Here is an 18,574-nt window from a genome sequence, read left to right as displayed (position 1 = left end):
AGTTCCTTGTGTTATAATTGCTAATATAAAATTTATTTTGTTGACCATATATCATAACACAAACAGATACTAACTGGTTAACCTGATATAATTTAGATGCTCATCAGAAGAAAAAAAAAATGGTAATACTCCCCCATCTAAAATTTATTCGCCTATAAACTACTACATTATCGATGGAGATAATTGAGATTGTTTTGATCTCCCTCACTCAATGTTTCATGCCCTGTAAAAGCCCAATATCTAATTCAGTCCAGGATCCAATCCTAGTTGATTGCATGAGAGGTCCAGTTCCACTATGAAACTAGCCAGTTCCAACATAATCAAGCTTGGAGTAGCTCCACCCTCATGCCATGATAATATTAAGTTAATAGCACGCATACTTTAACAGAGTTTGTTGACAAATACAAGGCACTGCAGCCAGAGTATTTTCCAATTATTCTCCAAGTCATTTCCTTTTCTATGTTATTGGTTTCCCTGTTTGTATTAGTTTCACTACAGGGCAAAATTTATCTTAGGCAACACAACAAGTCAAGATCAAGTGTACACATAATTCATGAAGGGGGGATATGGTAGGAGATACCTTTCACATCACCAACTAGGGCTTCATTCTAGGGAAGAAGTTGGAGTTGGGGCCTAGATAACTGAGTCAAGACTTAAATGAGACACAATAGGGTTTTTTACAAGCTCAAGCACACTCATGTTGGACACAAGTCATACTGATCGTTTTGAATTCTAGTCTTTACAGCAAAGGTTCGAAATTTCGAGTTTGGGATTAGTTCTATCTTAGGTATTGTAAGTGTGTGCATGCTTGTCTTGAAGTTGCCTCTAGAACAAATACTTAGATAGGTATCTGCCAAACTTTTGAAAAGTAGCTTACTTGATTGTTTAGTTTCTTTTGAAATGAGAGTCAGTAATGACAAGAACCTTATTCTTAACTATACATGGAATCTTATTGTAACCATGATGAGGACTTCTGAACCGTGAGTAAAATTATTTTCTTTGAAGGTGGGTTTCGTTGTGTCTCTTGAAGATGTATTCCTTCATTAGTTTCCACAATTTCACTTTTGTTGATGATTTCCTTGTAAGGAAAAGACTGAGTACCTCTAATTGTCATCCCTCCTCACTTCTATCATCTATCCAACAACAATGAGGGAGATTATAGCACCACTAGTTCAGTGGATAGTTTGACATTTAACAAGACCAAGTATATGTATTAACATGGGATTTAGCATGTATAATGTAGTGAGAAAATAAAATAAAATTTCCCAATTTAATCTATATTGGTCGGCCACATCAAGGAGAAATAATTTAGACAAGTTTTAATCAACAAATTAAAACTTCCTAATTTGTTTCCGGAAATTTTAAAAAATAAAATTTCTCTTCAAAAATCTCTTCATGGTTGATAAAAGGAAATTTCTATAATTTTAATTTTACAACATGTGAATAATTTTTAAAGATAAAATAAAATATCTCACCAATCTACAAATAAGGAAAGAGATCTCTTTCTTTAATCTTTTTAGATCTTTTACAAGAGAGATATTTTAATTTTAATTCTCTTTAATAAATTATATCTTCCACATAATAAAAATTAAAATTAAAATCCTTTTTTAATTTAATTTGGCCGGCCCCTCTAGCTTGGGTTCAAGCTAGGGCCGGTCACCCCAATTTATACCTAGGCCGGCCCTAGCTTGGTTCCCAAGCTAGCTTGGTCGGCCCCCTTTGGGTGGGTATAGAAGGTGGGTATTGTGGGTATATTACTCTACAAATAAGAGGCTACGATAGGGACCGAGAGGAGGAATTGGTTTTGGTCTCCCGATAAAATTAAGCATCCCGTGTTCACCCTGAACACACAACTTAATTTTATCAATAATAATTCATTCCACTAGAGAACTATTATTGAACTACCGCACCAATCCCAAATTACATTTTTGGGCTCCTTCTTATTATGAGTGTGTTAGTCTCCCTGTGTTTAAGATATCGAATGTCCACTAATTAAGTGAGTTACTGACAACTCATTTAATTAATATCTTAGTCCAAGAGTAGTACCACTCAACCTTATCGTCATGTCGGACTAAGTCCACCTACAGGGTTTAACATGACAATCTTTATGAGCTCCTCTTGGGGACATTATCAACCTAGTATCTCTAGGACACAGTTTCCTTCTATAATCAACAACACACACTATAAGTGATATCATTTCCCAACTTATCGGGCTTATTGATTCATCGAACTAAATCTCACCCACTGATAAATTAAAGAAATAAATATCAAATATATGTGCTTGTTATTATATTAGGATTAAGAGCGCACACTTCCATAATAACCGAGGTCTTTGTTTCTTTATAAAGTCAGTATAAAAGAAACGACCTCAAATGGTCCTACTCAATACACTCTAAGTGTACTAGTGTAATTATACAGTCAAGATAAACTGATACCTAATTACACTACGACCTTCTAATGGTTTGTTCCTTTCCATTTTGGTCGTGAGCTACTGTTTATAATTTATAAGGTACTGATAACATCATCTTCTGCATGTGACACCACATACTATGTTATCTACAGTATAAATTAATTGAACAACTACAACTAAATATAGACAATTTGACCAAATGTGATTCTTTATTCATAATGAATGTTTACAAAGCTTAGGCTTTCAGTATACACTCCAACACTTGGGAATTGAACTTCCCTAATATGGTCGACCTCCAGCAACTTCTCTATCTTCGCCCGGATGATCAAATTTTACTCCGTGCTAAAGTCCCTCTTTCTTTGCTTCACCAGCCGAGCGTCCGGTCGGACATGAAGCTCGTGCTGAGCCACACTCGGGGAGATACCAAGAAGCTCGTGTGTCGACCAAGCGAAAACATCATGATTTTATCTAAGGCGGGTGATCAACTCTGCCTTCTTTTCCACCTCCAAGTTGACAATGATAAAAGTGGTTGCTTCTAGTCGGCTAGGGTGGATCTGAACCTCCTCCTTTTCTTCATACACTAATGTGGGAGGTTTTTCAATGATTGCATTCACCTCCAAGCACGAATTTTTCTGAGCGCTTCTCGCTTCGGTCTTGACCATCTCGACATAGCATCGTCGAGCAGCCAGCTGATCACCTTTGACTTCGCCCACCCGATAATCCACCAGGAACTTGATCTTTTGGCAATAGGTAGACACCACCGCCCAAAATTCATTGAGTGTCAGTTGTCCCAAGATGACATTGTAGGCCGACGGTGCATCCACCATGATAAAATTGGTGGCCCTGGTTCTCCTCAATGGCTCTTCCCTGGGCAAGATGGCCAATCGGGCTTGTTCAAGCAGCAATACCTCGTTGCCCATGAAGCCGTATAGTGGGGTCGTCATGAGCAGCAACTCATTTCGATCGATTTATAATTGATCGAACACTTTCTTGAAGATGATGTTCACCGAACTCCTTGTATCAACGAAAGTTTGGTGAATAGTGTAATTAGCAATTACCGCCTGGATAATCAGTGCGTCGTCATGAGGGATCTCCACTCCCTCCAAATCGTTGAGGCCAAAGCTAATCTCGGGCCCTTCGACTTTCTCCCTACTGCATCCTACGGCGTGGATCTCCAGTCGTCGAGCGTATGACTTCCTGGCTCTGTTGGAGTCGCTGTCGATAGGCCCATCATGCATATTTCTCCTCGGGTGGCGTTGCTTCTGTTTTCTTCTTCCCGAGCAAAGAGTCTATTTCGCTCAGCTGGGACTCAGGCAAGATCAGCGTTATCCCTCCCATGGTGTCGATTGTGTCATTCGAGCGCTCTTCTTTCGTCCTCTCGCTGCCTGGCAGATCATTGTCTATATCGCGGATCGGGAGTTGGAGATTGACGATGGTATCCTCTCGGAGCCGGTCGACTATCGATCAGTGTCAGATTGTAACAATCGCGCGTGTTGTGCGTCGCCGACTGGTGAAAGGAGCAGAACATTGGTGTCCATGCCTTGTATCTTGTCGTCTTTTGCCGACCAGCGGCCATATGCTGCATGACATGTGTCCTGGCCTCTTGGTGTGGTCGTGCTCCATCCGCTCTTGGCCCTTTGGGTGATTGGTGGCTGCTCGTTGGTCGCCGCTCGAGTGCCGGTGCGGGCTCGATCGGCGTCTCCTTCTTCCTTGCTGCCTAGGGTTCTTCCACATTTATGTATTCATTGGTCTTCCTGAGCAGGTGGTCGAAGTCCCTGGGTGGCTTCCTGATGAGCGATCAGAAGAACTCTCCTTCAACCAGCCCTTGAGTGAAGGCATTCATCATCGTCTCGGATGAGACCGAGGGGATATCCATAGCTACTTAGTTGAAAGCGCCCGATGTACGCTCAAAGCGCTTCCTTGGGCCCCTGCTTCAGGGCGAAGAGGTTGACGCTCGTCTTCTGATAGCATCAACTATTGGCAAAATGGTGTTGGAACGCAACTCGAAAGTCCTTAAAGCTGTGTATGGATCCGTTCGGTAGTCTTCGGAACTAGCGTTGCGCCGAGCCGGAGAGAGTAGTGAGAAAAACTCGGTACTTCACCCCATCCGTGTACTGGTGCAGCGTGGCCGCATTATCAAACTTATCCAGATGATCATCTGGATCGGTCGTTTCATTGTATTCCCCGATCGCCAGTAGGATATAGTGCCTAGGTAAAGGGTCACTCAAGATTGCCTGGGAGAACTGCAAATTGACCCACTCGGGCGAAGTGTGACTTCTCGGCGCCTTTCCTTTTTGCGCATCCCGAACGAGAGTGTCGTACGAAGATGAATCCCTTTCTTGGTTCGCCTGAGCTATCTCTGAGGAGGTCTGGAACAAGGCGCAATGAAATGGGATGGGCATAGGCGGCGCTTCTTGCATGTCGGTCGGACCTCTATTATGCCCCCATATGAAAACTGGTTCCGGTTAGTCTTCCAATCTCGCTCGCCCTCCTGCTGCCGACATCGCCGGCTATTATAGTAGCCGATCGGCTAGTGCCTGCTGTTGTTGCTGCTCGAACATCTTCGCCACTCGGACTTGCACGAGCATCTCGAGCTCTTCTTTGGTGAGCGTCACAGTGGTGAGTCGTCCAATGTCCTCCATCTTCTCAACTTGGATGCAAGTAAAGCTTTCCACAGACGGTGTCAAATATGATCCTGTCCGAAAGTCGATGAGATGGAAAGCTGGGGATGTAGCGCTCCTGCTGATCGCTTGTAAACTCCGCTCGGACCTGCAACACAGATTACGTTAGTGACGAGCTAGGGAAGGGGTCCTCGGCATTGGCCCTTCGATGCTCAAGTCAGTCACCGGCGATGAAATAGAAGGCGGAGCACAATGAACAATAACGAAAACAGTGTTTATTGTGTATTGCCTATTGCATACCTCCGCCGATGCTTGAACTTTCACTTATATAGAGCCCCTATAGTACACGTGCATGCTCCCCAAGGCGAACACGCTTCCCCAAGTTTTCCTTAAAAAAACTTGTTTGTGAAGTGCCCCTAACACAGTACCTTAACGGGCCGAGCATATCTCTTAAGTGACAGTGAAAGCTTCCGTCGTACGATCTTCTGGTTGTCCATGCCTGGTGTATGTGACACCAACTCCCTAAAGGATGTCGATAGATATCAGAGGAAGTGTACTGTTAGGTCGAGCGGGTTGACCACTCAGCCGGAATTTCGCCGCTCCAGTGTCCCGTCCGGCCGGCCAGAACCACACTACTCCTGTGTGTGTGTCCGCTCGATCGAAGTTCCATTCTACCACTACCGAGACCTGCTGCCATGCCGAGCGGAGTAGCCGCTCGGCCAAAGTTGAACTCTACCAGTGTTGAAACCTGCTGCCTGGCCGAGTCGGGTAGCCGCTCGGTGGAAATTCCGCTCTGTCAATGTCGAGCTCTGCTGCCTGGGCAAGAGGGGTAGTCGCTCGGCCCGGCTTCTACACATCGTCTCCTCCTCCGTTTGGCGTCCAGTACTCCATTGAGCGTCGGTCATTTAACACCTCCCCATATCGAAGGCAGGATCGTACCGGAATCTTCTCCCCCCGGTCAGAGCATGCTCGCCCGACCGGCCGATGTTATTTGTGCATTGACCGCCTTAACTTTGACCTTCATCGTAGCCACTATCCTTCGCGAGGTGGGGCCCCTCATTATCACCGCATCAATATTTATGTTTTTTTATAACTTAAATTGAAAAAGTAAAATTTTAAATTGATACAGTAAAATTTTAAAATTATATTCTTAATTTAATTCGTCTTAATATATGCTATTAAATTTAAATTTGATGGCGTAAAATTTAGGAGAGTAAATTGATTTTGATTTAAAGTCAATTTGATAATTTAGGTATTATGAAAGTTGGTAAGTTATTTGGATAATACCTTACGGCGGTTCAGTAGAAAGCCGTTTTTTTTTTCCTCCCACCGTTCGCAGTGAAAGCAGGGATCTCGAGCAATGTGGCGATCGGCTGTAGCCTTCGCTCCATGGCGCAAGGGCCGGGCGTTCTCCTCCTCTGCCGCTGCTGCGTCAAGCAAGAAGTGGGACGCCGTGGTGATCGGAGGCGGCCATAACGGCCTGACTGCCGCCGCCTACCTCGCCCGTGCCGGCCTCTCCGTTGCCGTCCTTGAGAGGCGACACGTCCTTGGCGGCGCCGCCGTCACTGAGGAGATTGTTCCTGGGTTTTGCTTCTCACGGTGTAGCTACCTGCAGAGTCTCCTCCGTCCTTCCATCATCCGGTATTCTCTTCTCATTCGCAACTCTGGAAATCTCGTCCTGTGTCCTATTGACTTGGGGTATCTGAAGGGATTTGGAGTTGGCGAGGCACGGCCTGAAGCTTCTTCGGAGGAATCCGTCGTCGTTCACCCCTTGCCTCGACGGCAAATACCTTCTTCTGGGCCCTGATGCTGATTTCAACCATTCGGAGATTGCCAAGTTCTCAAAGAAGGACGCTTTATCTTTTCCAAGGTGAAATCCTCTTAGCATCTCCTGTTCTAATCCTTACCTATTCTAGGCATCATTGCTTTTGCAAAAGATGAAAGAACATAAAATTTGCTGTTTGCTGGTAAACTTCACCCATTCAACTAATTAAAGACATGTTTTTTTTTACGATCAATTTGTAACAATCTGATTCATCGTCTAGAAATAGCTTCCATATTGTCTGTCAATCTATCACCTATGGTATGATAGAGGTTCATATTCGTGTAGAACGATCCCCCCAAACAAATGCACACGCTGGATGTCAAATTGTTTACCAATATAATTTTTTTGAGAATATAAAAGGGGCCTCTATGCTTTTACAAATATATCGTATGCAATGGAGACCATTGGTTGAATTCAATAATTGAAAGCATGTAGATTTATGAATTTTTTTTCTCTCTGTTATTCAGATATGAAGAGCAACTAAAGAAATTCTGTGGATTTATGGACTATCTTCTTGACTCACCAACTCCAGAAATCAGTCATGATCATTCATCCCTAATGTGCCAACTGAAGGATAAATTACGAAAATCCACATTTTGGGGTCATCTTGTCCAACAAACTGTGACATTAGGACAAAAGGATATGTTGTGAGTGTTCTCATTACTCATTACCTATCACCTTTAACTTTCTTTAACATCGAATCAGTACAAAATTTTTGGTTTTACTAGTTCTTCAGGAATGCTTTTCCAAACTTCTTTTGAGTGCAATAGCATTTTGGGAGTTCTATAATGTGTTCGATAAACTTATGCTTAAACTACTTTTGCTCAAGTCACTGCATTGGTCACTTATCCAATGTTGATGGCAGAGTTCATTACAAATATTATTTTCCTATTCCTAACTGATCTTACTTTTGGTAGGGATTTCATGGATCTTTTGCTTTCTCCCGCATCAAAGGTTTTGAACAATTGGTTTGAGGTTGATTTCTTAGTGGATTGGTCCATAAATTTGTTTCAGCAAGTATTTAACGTAGCAATTCATCCCTCATTTTCTTTAGCATATTGCAGACTGAGATACTAAAGGCAACACTGGCCACAGATGCTGTTATTGGAACTACGGTAAGAATATCCATTCAAGCAGCATCTTATTATCAATGGTTATGCAACTAGGAATAATCTGCGTCTAAATTTATTTATTAAGTAGTATATTTTTTTTTCTTTTGTTTTGCACATGTAATTAAGTTATTTTGCAGCTTGATGCCTGTCAGATGCTTTAGGAATAGAAAAGTAAATTCATTCAAGGACACCTATGTTGCATGGATATGCGTACGGGTATTGTATTGGACACGACACAGATACAAAATTTTGAAAATATAAGACACGGTATGGCTAGGATACAACAATTAGTAAAAAATATTATATATATATAGTATTAAAAATTAAAAATCCTAGAATAGAAAACCACATTACATCAATCATAATATGCATTACAAACAAAAAGTAAACATAACAAAATATAAAACACCCAATCCATCTTAAACAAGTAAAAAAAAATCAAATATCCATATCGGTCTCATCACCAACACTGCCTTCGTCAGTAATTAATTTATTTATTAATTAGTCCTCAGATATTTATTGTTTTTCAATTTAACCTTGCAACTTTTAATTTTTTTGCAATTGAGCCCAATTGTATCCAGAAACGTATCCCATTTGTGTCCTAGTTGTATCCTAGCCGTATCCGACTGGTCAAAGTTTATAAAATTCAATGACACTATTTTTGCCGTATCCGGCACGTGTATTTGCGTGTCGTGTCCGTGTCATGTCCGTGTCCAATACTTTACAAAAAAATTTGGAGTGTGCATGCTACACAGAAGGACACTGATTTGATATAATGTAAGATTGATTGTGCATCTTGGGAGGTCAAAGTGTTTCATATTGATGCTTGGTGAAAGCTGTAAAGAAAATAGGATTGCTGTTATTTTATTATTAGTTGTTGTTAATGAGGCATTGCTGCATGCCAGACTATATGCCATTAAATTGAGTGTCTCTTGTATTAAGTGAACATTTACACTCTGGATACTTCAATAAGGTAGTTGATTAAGAAAACTTTCTTGGGTACTCTATGGATTCTCCATTGTTTCTCCTCCTCCTGTTATCACACAACGGCTTGTATTTTTGCTTGATCGATGGTCCTTTTGGCTGAAGTCAACTGTTAGTTTTCTAGTTCTAAGTAATTTCACACTACACAACTATTTTCTATCAATACTCATGTAGTTTGTTCTCTTATCAAAATTCTACTGCAGGCAAGTGTTCATACACCAGGTTCAGGATATGTCTTACTACATCACGTAATGGGAGAGACTGATGGAGAACGTGGTGTTTGGTCGTATGTATATATTGTCATATCTGCCATATATTCCTCTCAAAAGCATGATTTGATGTTTGATATATCAAGCATTTAGCCTAAGAATGAACAACATGACCTCCTTATGCCAGTTCCTATATAAGATATACATTATCGCTTGTTTATGGATAAAGGTCAGGTGATATAATATATGATAATATGAAGTTGCTTTAGGCATTTCATCTAAGCATTATGTTGAATATTTTGCTTGATTTTCTCAACTGAAATTCAAGTCTCTTTGTGTTTTCAGTATAACTTTTTTTAAGCGAGACTCTACTAATTTACATTTGATTGAGTTTTTCATTTTGTTTGGGATTAGATTTTTTTGTGTTCTTCTTTTTGAACCCATCAAGCAAGTCCATATGGTTTTCTTCAAGCGTTAGAAAAGAAGTGTGCTCCAAGAGAGATGGATTACTGTTGCAGGTATGTTGAAGGAGGAATGGGTGCAGTATCAAAGGCTCTTAGTAATTCTGCTTGTGAATCAGGCGCCCATATTATGACTAATGCAGAGGTTATTTTTCAGAAATATTAATTTCTCCCATCTATAAGCACACTTCTAAATCTTTCCCATTGCATTCAAGTTTTGGGATATGCAAAAAGTTACTTTGTTTAACTGTTTAAGTACTTTACTAATAACTCATGCCAATAATGTAGCTAATGTATATCTAGTGGGGTCGAGTGACCACCCCACTGGATTTTTGATAAAGCATTAAGTACTAGTGGTATTAAGTTTTATATTGGATAATATTAAGGGGGTATTTGGTTGATAGGTTTGGGAATGAGGTAATAGAATGATAGTAAAAGATAGTGTTTGGATTGTGGGTTTGGGAATGATTTCTAGATTTATGGAAATCAGCCAAACTCATATAACTAGGTGGGTTTCATTTCCATTCTCATTCCCATTCCACTTTATTATCAAACTCATACCCATAGTCATTCCAGTCATTTAACCAAATGTCACCTAAATCAATCAAACATTATACCTATTATAAAATCTCCAACAATCTCATTGTCAGAATTATTATATATATATATATATATGTTTGATTTTACTTTAATATTTCCTTTAAAACAGATAACTTGCAATACTAGCTGCCCTAATTTTTTTACACACCAAACTAATTGCTACCGCTTTCCTCTTTTGCTTGCCATTGTTGCTTTCCTTTCTCGCTCGCTTGCTCTCACCGCTATCTTTTCTTGCTCGCAGCAATCACTCTCCTCCCTCACTTCCCATCACCTCTCCTTTCTCGCTTACCATCATCGCTCGCTTTCTATGTCATCCTTTTTTTAAAATCTTTTTGAACATTATTACATCTCATATGTTGTTTTACTTTTTGTTTTCATATTTTCTATTTGTGTCGATGTTTACACTTGAACTCCAGTGACCCCACCCAAATAATTTTTTGACTACACCATTGACTCATGCAGATATGTCAGTAATTCTTCATCTTAAATTAGTGTGATTATCTTATATGACTCAGCAAATTTTTAATCTCTAAATTGATAGTAATTGGTTTTGTCTATAAGGTTGCGCACGTCATATTGGATGAGGCTACTGGAATGGCAACTGGAGTGAGCCCTTAATTTGATTGCTTAATCTAATTGCAGTTTTTAGTTACTGAAAATTATTTCCCTCAGGTTGCACTGCTTGATGGGACAAAAATCCATGCATCAGCTGTTCTATCAAATGCGACTCCTTACAAAACTTTTGTGGTATGACAATATTTCAATTAACATCCATACTGCATTGGTGGTGTTTGAAATAGTTTTCTACCTTCATCCAGGAGCTTGTACCTCCCAATATCCTTCCTGAAGATTTTCTCTGTGCCATCAAAAACATTGACTACAGCTCAGTAAGATCCTCCTACAATTTTAAAGTACCACTTTTTAACAGAAACTGTATATGAATTAGTAAAATTTCCACAGCACAACATTAAAATGTCATCTAGAATACATTAATCAAGGTTGGATCTTCATGATCAGATTATTATTGTATATTTGGAAAATGAGGCAAAAAATTTTTAAAAAATTGAAAAACCAAGTTTCTATTCCATCATGTGCATACTCAAAGAAAAAGTTGTGTCAGGATTGGTTGGTTCGACTGATTTGACAAGGACCTATTTGTCAACTAATTACAAAACATGAGATTACTCATCTGTACCTATGTTGTATTGAAGTAACCCTGCACATTCTTGAAGGCTTTAGTGTTTGCTTGTAGCTGCAACTATTATCATGTCTTTACTTTGCCAAGCAAGAAAAGAACCATAAACTGTTGTTTTGACTGTATTCTATTTTTATTTCACTGAACAGGCAACAACCAAAATAAATCTTGCTGTTTCTAGGCTGCCACAATTTAGGTGTTGCAATTCAAATGTGCTTGATCCAGGTCCTCAACATATGGGTACTATACATATTGGATCTGAAAGGTAGGTTGAGTTCGTTAAAGAGAGTAATTCATTGATCACTGTTACCAACCAACAGCGTACATGCTCATAGATTGTCTACATCTAAATTTCCATCATATATAAGACTATACATGCCATTTAAGCAAGTGTTCTACAACATCCATGGTTATTCTAATACTTCATGCATTTGTGACCAACTTTGAAGAAACTTGATTGCAAAAGGAATTCAAATAATGGGAATTTGACATGCAAGAACATGAGGAATCTGCACAAATTTGCTGCTAATAGTTTTTGTGGCAATCATTAAAACTGCTTGCTAGGGCCAACTATTGTTGGTTTTCACAGGATTAGTCACTTTTTGTTATCTAGCTTCCTGGAGATAGAACTTGATCGATTAGATGAGTCGTCTTGGTGTTGGATAACGTGGGGTTTGTTATTTTAGTTTGATACAAACTTCATTATATAATTGTGCAAACATATTAGGAGTATTCTGTGGTTGCTATGCAGTTTGAACCATAATAAAGTTATTGCCTTTTCTTTTGTGCTTTTAGCATGGAGGAAATTGACGTAGCTAGCAGAGATGCTTTTAGCATGGGGTTTGTTATTTTAGTTTGATACAAACTTCATTATATAATTGTGCAAACATATTAGGAGTATTCTGTGGTTGCTATGCAGTTTGAACCATAATAAAGTTATTGCCTTTTCTTTTGTGTTTTTAGCATGGAGGAAATTGATGTAGCTAGCAGAGATGCTTCTAATGGCATACCATCAAGAAGACCAATCATTGAAATGACAATACCTTCTGTCTTGGATCACACCATTTCTCCACCTGGTATGACAGATGCATATGTTAATTTTTTTTTTCAGTAATATGATCTATATATTGTAGTTATTCTTTTACAAACACTTCAAAATTTATGCTTGAGATGGCATTAGATGTGCCAAAATAAGTTTGACCCTGGATGTATGATTCTCACTGATCTTTTTTCTAAAAGGATTTTTAGATAAAATATCTATACACCTTTATGTCCTTTTTTTTCCTTACTTGAAATTGATAATAAAAAAAAATACTGATGCTTAGAAGCTTGTATAATATAGCAAATAGGAAAACAAGGAATTTGACGTTCTTACAAGATCAAAGGATAAAACTGAAGTTGACTATAAATGGAATGGTTCTGACTATAAATAGAATTTCCTTGGTACTCCCGGTATTCAACAAATAAACTACACTACTTGTTTTGGGTAAATATAGGCAGAAGCAAGGGCAGCAATCATTGCACGTAGTTCTTTTGCTATCTCGTTGTTCTCATATGATGTGATTGATTATGAGTAACTTACAATATATTTTTTCTTAATCTTAGGTCAGCATGTGATCAATCTTTTTGTCCAGTATACACCTTATAAACTTTCTGAAGGAACTTGGCAAGACCCTAGCATCAGAGTGAGTTGTTTCTCTCCTCTCTATGTATTAAAAAGATGTGTTACACATGTGTTTTTGCTTTTTAACGAGTTTATTGAAATTAAAACTCCTGCAAATGGAATACCCACGAATTTACATGAATTTACTCGTGCTTTTACCTTTTGAAATATCTGTTCAGGAAAATAGAAAATATTGCAACTGTCGAAGCTATTGACACTTATACAGTGAATTATGAAAAGACATTCCTTGACTAGCTTCTCATTGCTTTTAAGCTGTTACACAGTTTGAGAAATATTGCTGATAATATTAGTTGTTGGATAACATACTCATTTCAGGAATCATTTGCTCAAAGATGTTTCTCCTTGATTGACGAGTACGCGCCTGGGTTCAGCTCCTCCGTCATTGGGTATGACATGTTGACTCCTCCTGATCTTGAAAGAGAGTTTGGACTCACAGGTAAATTTCAGAAACTGATATAAATTATCCATACCTAAGCAAAAATACCATGATAGTTACTAAATGTGTCAAACTTTTCAAGAAAATCTTCTTCTCAGCAGATCAGATAAAGTTTTTTCAGATACTGGTTATCAGTACCCTTAGACAAGCAATGTTCTCAGGAATCACCAACGTTAGATATCTTACTTGGGTACATATTTAACAGGCGGAAACATATTCCATGGTGCCATGAGTTTGGATTCTTTGTTCCTAATGCGACCAATCAAAGGCTGGTATGCATATTGTCTTTTCTACGCCATTTACTAATAACAGAAGCACTTCAGAGAAGTTTTCCATTTTGGAAACCGAAGCAAGCATATTTTGATAAGATTACAGCATTAGCAGTGCTCCATTGCAGTTCCATGAAAACTTTTATTTTTGCAGGTCAGGTAACAGAACACCTGTGAAAGGTCTTTATCTTTGCGGGAGTGGTACACATCCTGGAGGTGGCGTAATGGGGGCACCTGGTTGCAATGCTGCCTCTGTCGTCATTGAACACTTAAAGTCCACGAAGAAGTAGATCTCTGTTCAACACAGGTTAGGGATTAAGAGATGTGTTTTGTTTGTTGATGCATTGCGATAATCAACACAGGTTTGTTGCTTCAATTACTGACAGCAAATCCAATTATGGCAACAAGCTATCTTTCCTATAGAGAACCGTATTCTTATGGGTACTAATCCCTGCTTCGGCGCGTTATTGATGGATCTTTTGATGTATCCATTTGAAGAACCGAGAGGTAGACATGAACGATAGTGATTGCCTAATGTTGCTGCATTCCTATTTGAAAACTCACCAAGTTATGGTAGTGACATGGTAACTTGATCTGTTCTTGTAGCTCAAGCAGTAGTAATAAAACGATAAGATCCGTAAGTTATGTATGCAATTGCTTTGCGATTTAATGTTATTGATGTTCTTGTTTCTGTTGCTGTTTTGGTTTGGTTTGCATGGACAAAGTTGAGCTTGCCTCGTAAAGTATAATTTTTCGACAAAGATGAAGGTTAATGACAAATGACCTATTGTAAAGAAAATAATTGTTAAAAAAAAAACAAGATTGTTCAACCTTTCTCTATATACTTGTGCTACAAAGCTGAGAGATCAAATGAATGAGCTATACAATCAAAATTTAAACAAGAAAAAGACCTTTCCTCTACCAACATTAACCTCGACTAGGTTCCGAATTGACTAGCTTGCCTCAAAGAGCTATACTTCTTTGGGGTTCAGACTCGGAAGAGAGTCCATGCTCGACGCAGATCGATGACCCTCGTGTTCCCTGATCGGTCCACTGCACTCGCTGCTATACTCAGAACTGGCTACTATGACTCTCTTAACTCGGTTGGTCTTCGGAGTCGTGTAGGAGCTCGAATCATACTCGGAGCTTGAGCTGAAGAGCATGTTGGGTCCAAGCCTCCCTCCCTCACCAAAGTCTTCATTCAATAGATCACCTTCTAGAGCTCTAACAATCTGACTCATTCTAGGTCGTTTCTTCGCAGAATGGCGAATACAAGCGGCCGCAGATGCAACCATGCGTGCCATCTCGAACGGGTTATAGTTACCTTCTAGGCGAGGATCAACTAACACATCGTAGTTTCCATCAGCCAGCGCTTGAGAGAGAATAGGTCGAGCCTAGTATCAATCAAGGAAAATGAGCATAATTTAGTCCGATGAACCAAGTAAGAATAACTCATGCACGAGCTACACATGCTAACCCAATCGACCAAACTATCTTCCATCTGTGAGCTATCAACCGGCCGTCTCCCGGTAATCAACTCAAGAAGCATCACTCCGAACGAAAAGACATCGGATTTCTCAGTTAGCTTTCCACTCGATGCATACTCCGGAGCTAAGTACCTAGCAAGGAAGACAATGCCTCAAATTATCGAAATTTTTTTACCATTTGGCAAATCACTTATCGAAGCACGCTTCACGCTCACCCGAAAGTTCCCATAACTCGAGTCGATACATGAGTGTAGTTGTCTAACGATAGCTTCGCCAACCCAAAATCAGCAACCTGGATGTGTTCTTTCATGGGTTAATTCTCAAGCAAATTTGAAATTTACTATTGAACCAAATGCCCGCCCTTACCATGGCTTCAAATTTGAAATCCAAAAGGATATTGGCGCCCTTGATATCCCGATGAATAATCCGAGGGTGACCTTCACGAGCAATTCGACTAGACAAATCAAAATTGATACTCGTGCGCGTGTGTGTTCAAGAAACATGAACAAGCATACGTATAACTCACAATCCTCGTGCAAGTAGGCGAGGCCTCTGGCTGATCCTAACGCAATCTTATGCCTCGACGGCCAGTCCATCACCGGGAGCCCTTCTCCTGCAATAGATGGTGAAAATTTGCGTTAATCTATTCCACCTCTTACGGAGAAAAGAACTTAAAGCAAAATACTTAATAACAGGACGGAGCGACGGAGAGAGTGAGTGCTAACCATGGAGGTGATACTCAAGAGTATTGTTGGGCACAAATTCATACACCAACAATCTTTGTGAACCAGCAATGCAGTAGCCTACTAGAGAAACAAGGTGTCGATGGTGCACTCGACTGATGATCTCAATTTCAGCTCGGAACTCCTTCTCGCCTTGCCCGCTCTCCGACTTGAGCTGTTTAACGGCGATCTCTTTTCCGTTGGGTAGGATTCCTTTGTGAACATACCCAAATCCACCCTGCCCCAATAGATTCGAATCCGAGAAGCCGTTGGTGGCAGTTGCAAGCTCCTCGAAGGTGAATGTGCTTTGGTTGAAGCCGAGCGCAATGACAGGGGAGGGAGGAGGCAGGAGAGGTCCACGGGGCCCCGAGTAGGCCGAGCTTGCATCACTGGCGGCCATCATGCTTGACGGCGGCGGCGGCGATGAACCCGGAGGAGGAGGAGGAGGAGGTGAGAGCTTCACGATTTGCGATCGCCCGTCGATGTAAAAGCCATCAGTGTCTACAAACATGAAACTCGTTGGGTATATTTTTTCCATTAGACGATCGAGCGTTTTGCGTTTGCATGACGACCAACCTTCCGCGTGATGTTGCGTTGGATCATGGCGCTTCTTCTTCTTCTTCCTCAAGCAGCATATGAAGAGGCCGAGCATGAGCACTAGAAAGAGGCCTAAGCCTGCCACGGCCCCGATGAGGATGGCCAAATTGATGTCGCCTTGTCCTTTTGAATGGGGAGGGGGTGTTAGTTCCTCCGGAGGCGATGACCGCCACCACGTATTTGGAGGTGGTGGCGGAGGTGGCGGTGGCGGCGGAGGCGGCGGTGGTGAAGAGCCATCGTCCTCATTGTTCTTTAACTTTACTGGCGGTGGCGGTGGCGGTGGTGGACTCTCAGAGGTTGAAGGAGGTGGAGAATTGGACGAAGAGGGAGGCTGCGGCGGAGGGGAATCATCCGACGGAGCAGAAGACAATTTTCTCATTCTTCTTCCTCCTCAAATTGTTCGAGCTCTACAAAATGTAGAAGATTAATGGAAACGAGGAAGAAGAAGATCCTCTGAGCTGTTGTTATACGACAAAGCTATAATCTAATTAATGTGCTAATGCCTCCTCCAATCCCAATCAAGATCATCAAGACGATAGAATTATATTGATTGGAAACAGGAACAAGAGAGGAAAACCAAGAGGAAAAAAAAAACAGAGGAAAAGAAAGAAGGCAAAGTGTGATGATGACCATCGTCCAATTTCAATTGAAGTAGTAACTAATTTGGGGGTGGTGATCGATTGCTTCTTGCCTACCACTCGTAATTTGAATTGATCTAGTGTATTATAGGAATTATGAAATCATAATTGATAATTATAAAATTCTAAATTTTAATATATCATAACTTTTGACTCAAATTGAATCACGGTACAAATAATATATCAAATCAAAATTTATTTAAGTATTTACACAACATTTCAATATCATTTAAAATGTCTTTTCAAAAGTTCTAAATAATTTTAATCATAAAATTTCTTTTCAGAAAAAAAAAATCAACATAATATATCCTTTATGGGAAAAAAAAGATGTCTTCATAGTTTTGGTCCAAAATTTTATCTTCCTAAGTTAATATATCCTATAATTATAACACCTAGTTATAAATATTATGGTAAAAGATGAATACACTCGTCCCCTAACTATAAATATGCACCCATGAATCATTAACTAGAATGGATAATTAAGGAGGCAAGAAGAATATCATTGAGAAGTTGCGCTCGAAGAATCGAATATTAGCATTGACAAGCACAATATTGTATCGATTATAGTTGGCACATAATCAAGCAACATTTGATGTAGTAAATCTAGTTGCAAGTAAACAAAATAATATTTATAATTTATTTATAAATTCAGCTTTTGTATGAGTAATCAATACTTAATAATTGATGAAGGAAAAAGGGAAATAATTGAGAAGGATTTGTGAGGTATAGAGTATGATTTGAAGATTAATTTAGAAGACTATAACCAGGTAAGTAGGTAACATTGAACCGCTCTGTCCCATATAGAATTTTTTTATCGGCTGACAAAGTAATTCAAGAAAGTGTTCAGATGAACGTCTCAGAGTTTAGCATCTTATAGTTGTGTATCCCATCTAGAAAAAACTCCTACAAATATGTTGTAACTGGAGATTAAATTACATATATTTGGATGATAACTTGGTACCTTTTCATTACGAGCGCTTATTAATTTATCCTAACGGTCGATGAAAAATTTGTATGAAGGAGACCCGTCACCCCAAATTCACTATTACGAAAAATTCAACACGTAGAAGAGTATAGACTAGAAAGAAAATGACATTATTCATGTACATATACTTTATTTTAATAATTATTATTTATATTTCCTATCAAAATAAAAAATTATAGAAACTCTAATTCTAAATAATAAATATCACAAAAAAATTAAATTCTATATTTTAAAATATATATATATATATATATATATATATATATATATATATATTCCTCTAATTTTTAAAAATGTTTTTTTTAGTAGATTGACGGTCTTCCAAATTAAAATGTTTAT

The 18,574-nt window shown here is 39.4% G+C and overlaps 2 protein-coding genes across 2 annotated transcripts; one reads left to right on the top strand and one right to left on the bottom strand.

Annotated features, from left to right (window-relative positions):
* Nucleotides 1-6,327: 6,327 nt before the first annotated feature.
* LOC122045158 (pyridine nucleotide-disulfide oxidoreductase domain-containing protein 2-like) lies at nucleotides 6,328-14,495 on the top strand. The gene is made up of 17 exons (XM_042605260.1): nucleotides 6,328-6,672; nucleotides 6,740-6,901; nucleotides 7,324-7,503; nucleotides 7,774-7,831; nucleotides 7,921-7,971; nucleotides 9,156-9,238; nucleotides 9,680-9,767; nucleotides 10,784-10,828; nucleotides 10,895-10,969; nucleotides 11,041-11,109; nucleotides 11,567-11,682; nucleotides 12,381-12,493; nucleotides 13,023-13,102; nucleotides 13,417-13,537; nucleotides 13,743-13,809; nucleotides 13,961-14,113; nucleotides 14,193-14,495. The coding sequence occupies exons 1-16, from the start codon at nucleotides 6,392-6,394 to the stop codon at nucleotides 14,094-14,096; spliced, it is 1,725 nt and encodes a 574-aa protein (XP_042461194.1). The 5' UTR covers nucleotides 6,328-6,391; the 3' UTR covers nucleotides 14,097-14,113; nucleotides 14,193-14,495.
* A 154-nt stretch (nucleotides 14,496-14,649) lies between these two features.
* Nucleotides 14,650-16,991, bottom strand: LOC122048110 (putative proline-rich receptor-like protein kinase PERK6). Its single transcript, XM_042609717.1, has 7 exons — nucleotides 16,559-16,991; nucleotides 16,019-16,516; nucleotides 15,820-15,906; nucleotides 15,660-15,730; nucleotides 15,509-15,585; nucleotides 15,284-15,425; nucleotides 14,650-15,200 (listed from the first exon to the last, which is right to left on the bottom strand). The coding sequence occupies exons 1-7, from the start codon at nucleotides 16,989-16,991 to the stop codon at nucleotides 14,778-14,780; spliced, it is 1,731 nt and encodes a 576-aa protein (XP_042465651.1). The 3' UTR covers nucleotides 14,650-14,777.
* Nucleotides 16,992-18,574: the final 1,583 nt, after the last annotated feature.

Source organism: Zingiber officinale, chromosome 2B (genome assembly GCF_018446385.1).
Source record: "Zingiber officinale cultivar Zhangliang chromosome 2B, Zo_v1.1, whole genome shotgun sequence".
NCBI classification, from domain to species: domain Eukaryota; kingdom Viridiplantae; phylum Streptophyta; class Magnoliopsida; order Zingiberales; family Zingiberaceae; genus Zingiber; species Zingiber officinale.
This window is presented reverse-complemented; position numbering and strand designations above follow the sequence as displayed.

Excerpts from the sequence above, each read along its gene's own strand:
- LOC122045158 (XM_042605260.1), top strand. The coding sequence starts at position 6,392 with ATGTGGCGATCGGCTGTAGCCTTCGCTCCATGGCGCAAGGGCCGGGCG. Across the intron at positions 7,832-7,920 it reads TTTTGAACAATTGGTTTGAG|ACTGAGATACTAAAGGCAAC; the intron begins GTTGATTTCTTA and ends AGCATATTGCAG. Across the intron at positions 9,768-10,783 it reads ATATTATGACTAATGCAGAG|GTTGCGCACGTCATATTGGA; the intron begins GTTATTTTTCAG and ends TTTGTCTATAAG.
- LOC122048110 (XM_042609717.1), bottom strand. The coding sequence starts at position 16,991 with ATGAGAAAATTGTCTTCTGCTCCGTCGGATGATTCCCCTCCGCCGCAG. Across the intron at positions 15,426-15,508 it reads CGAGTTATGGGAACTTTCGG|GTACTTAGCTCCGGAGTATG; the intron begins GTGAGCGTGAAG and ends CTTCCTTGCTAG. Across the intron at positions 15,201-15,283 it reads AAGATAGTTTGGTCGATTGG|GCTCGACCTATTCTCTCTCA; the intron begins GTTAGCATGTGT and ends GATTGATACTAG.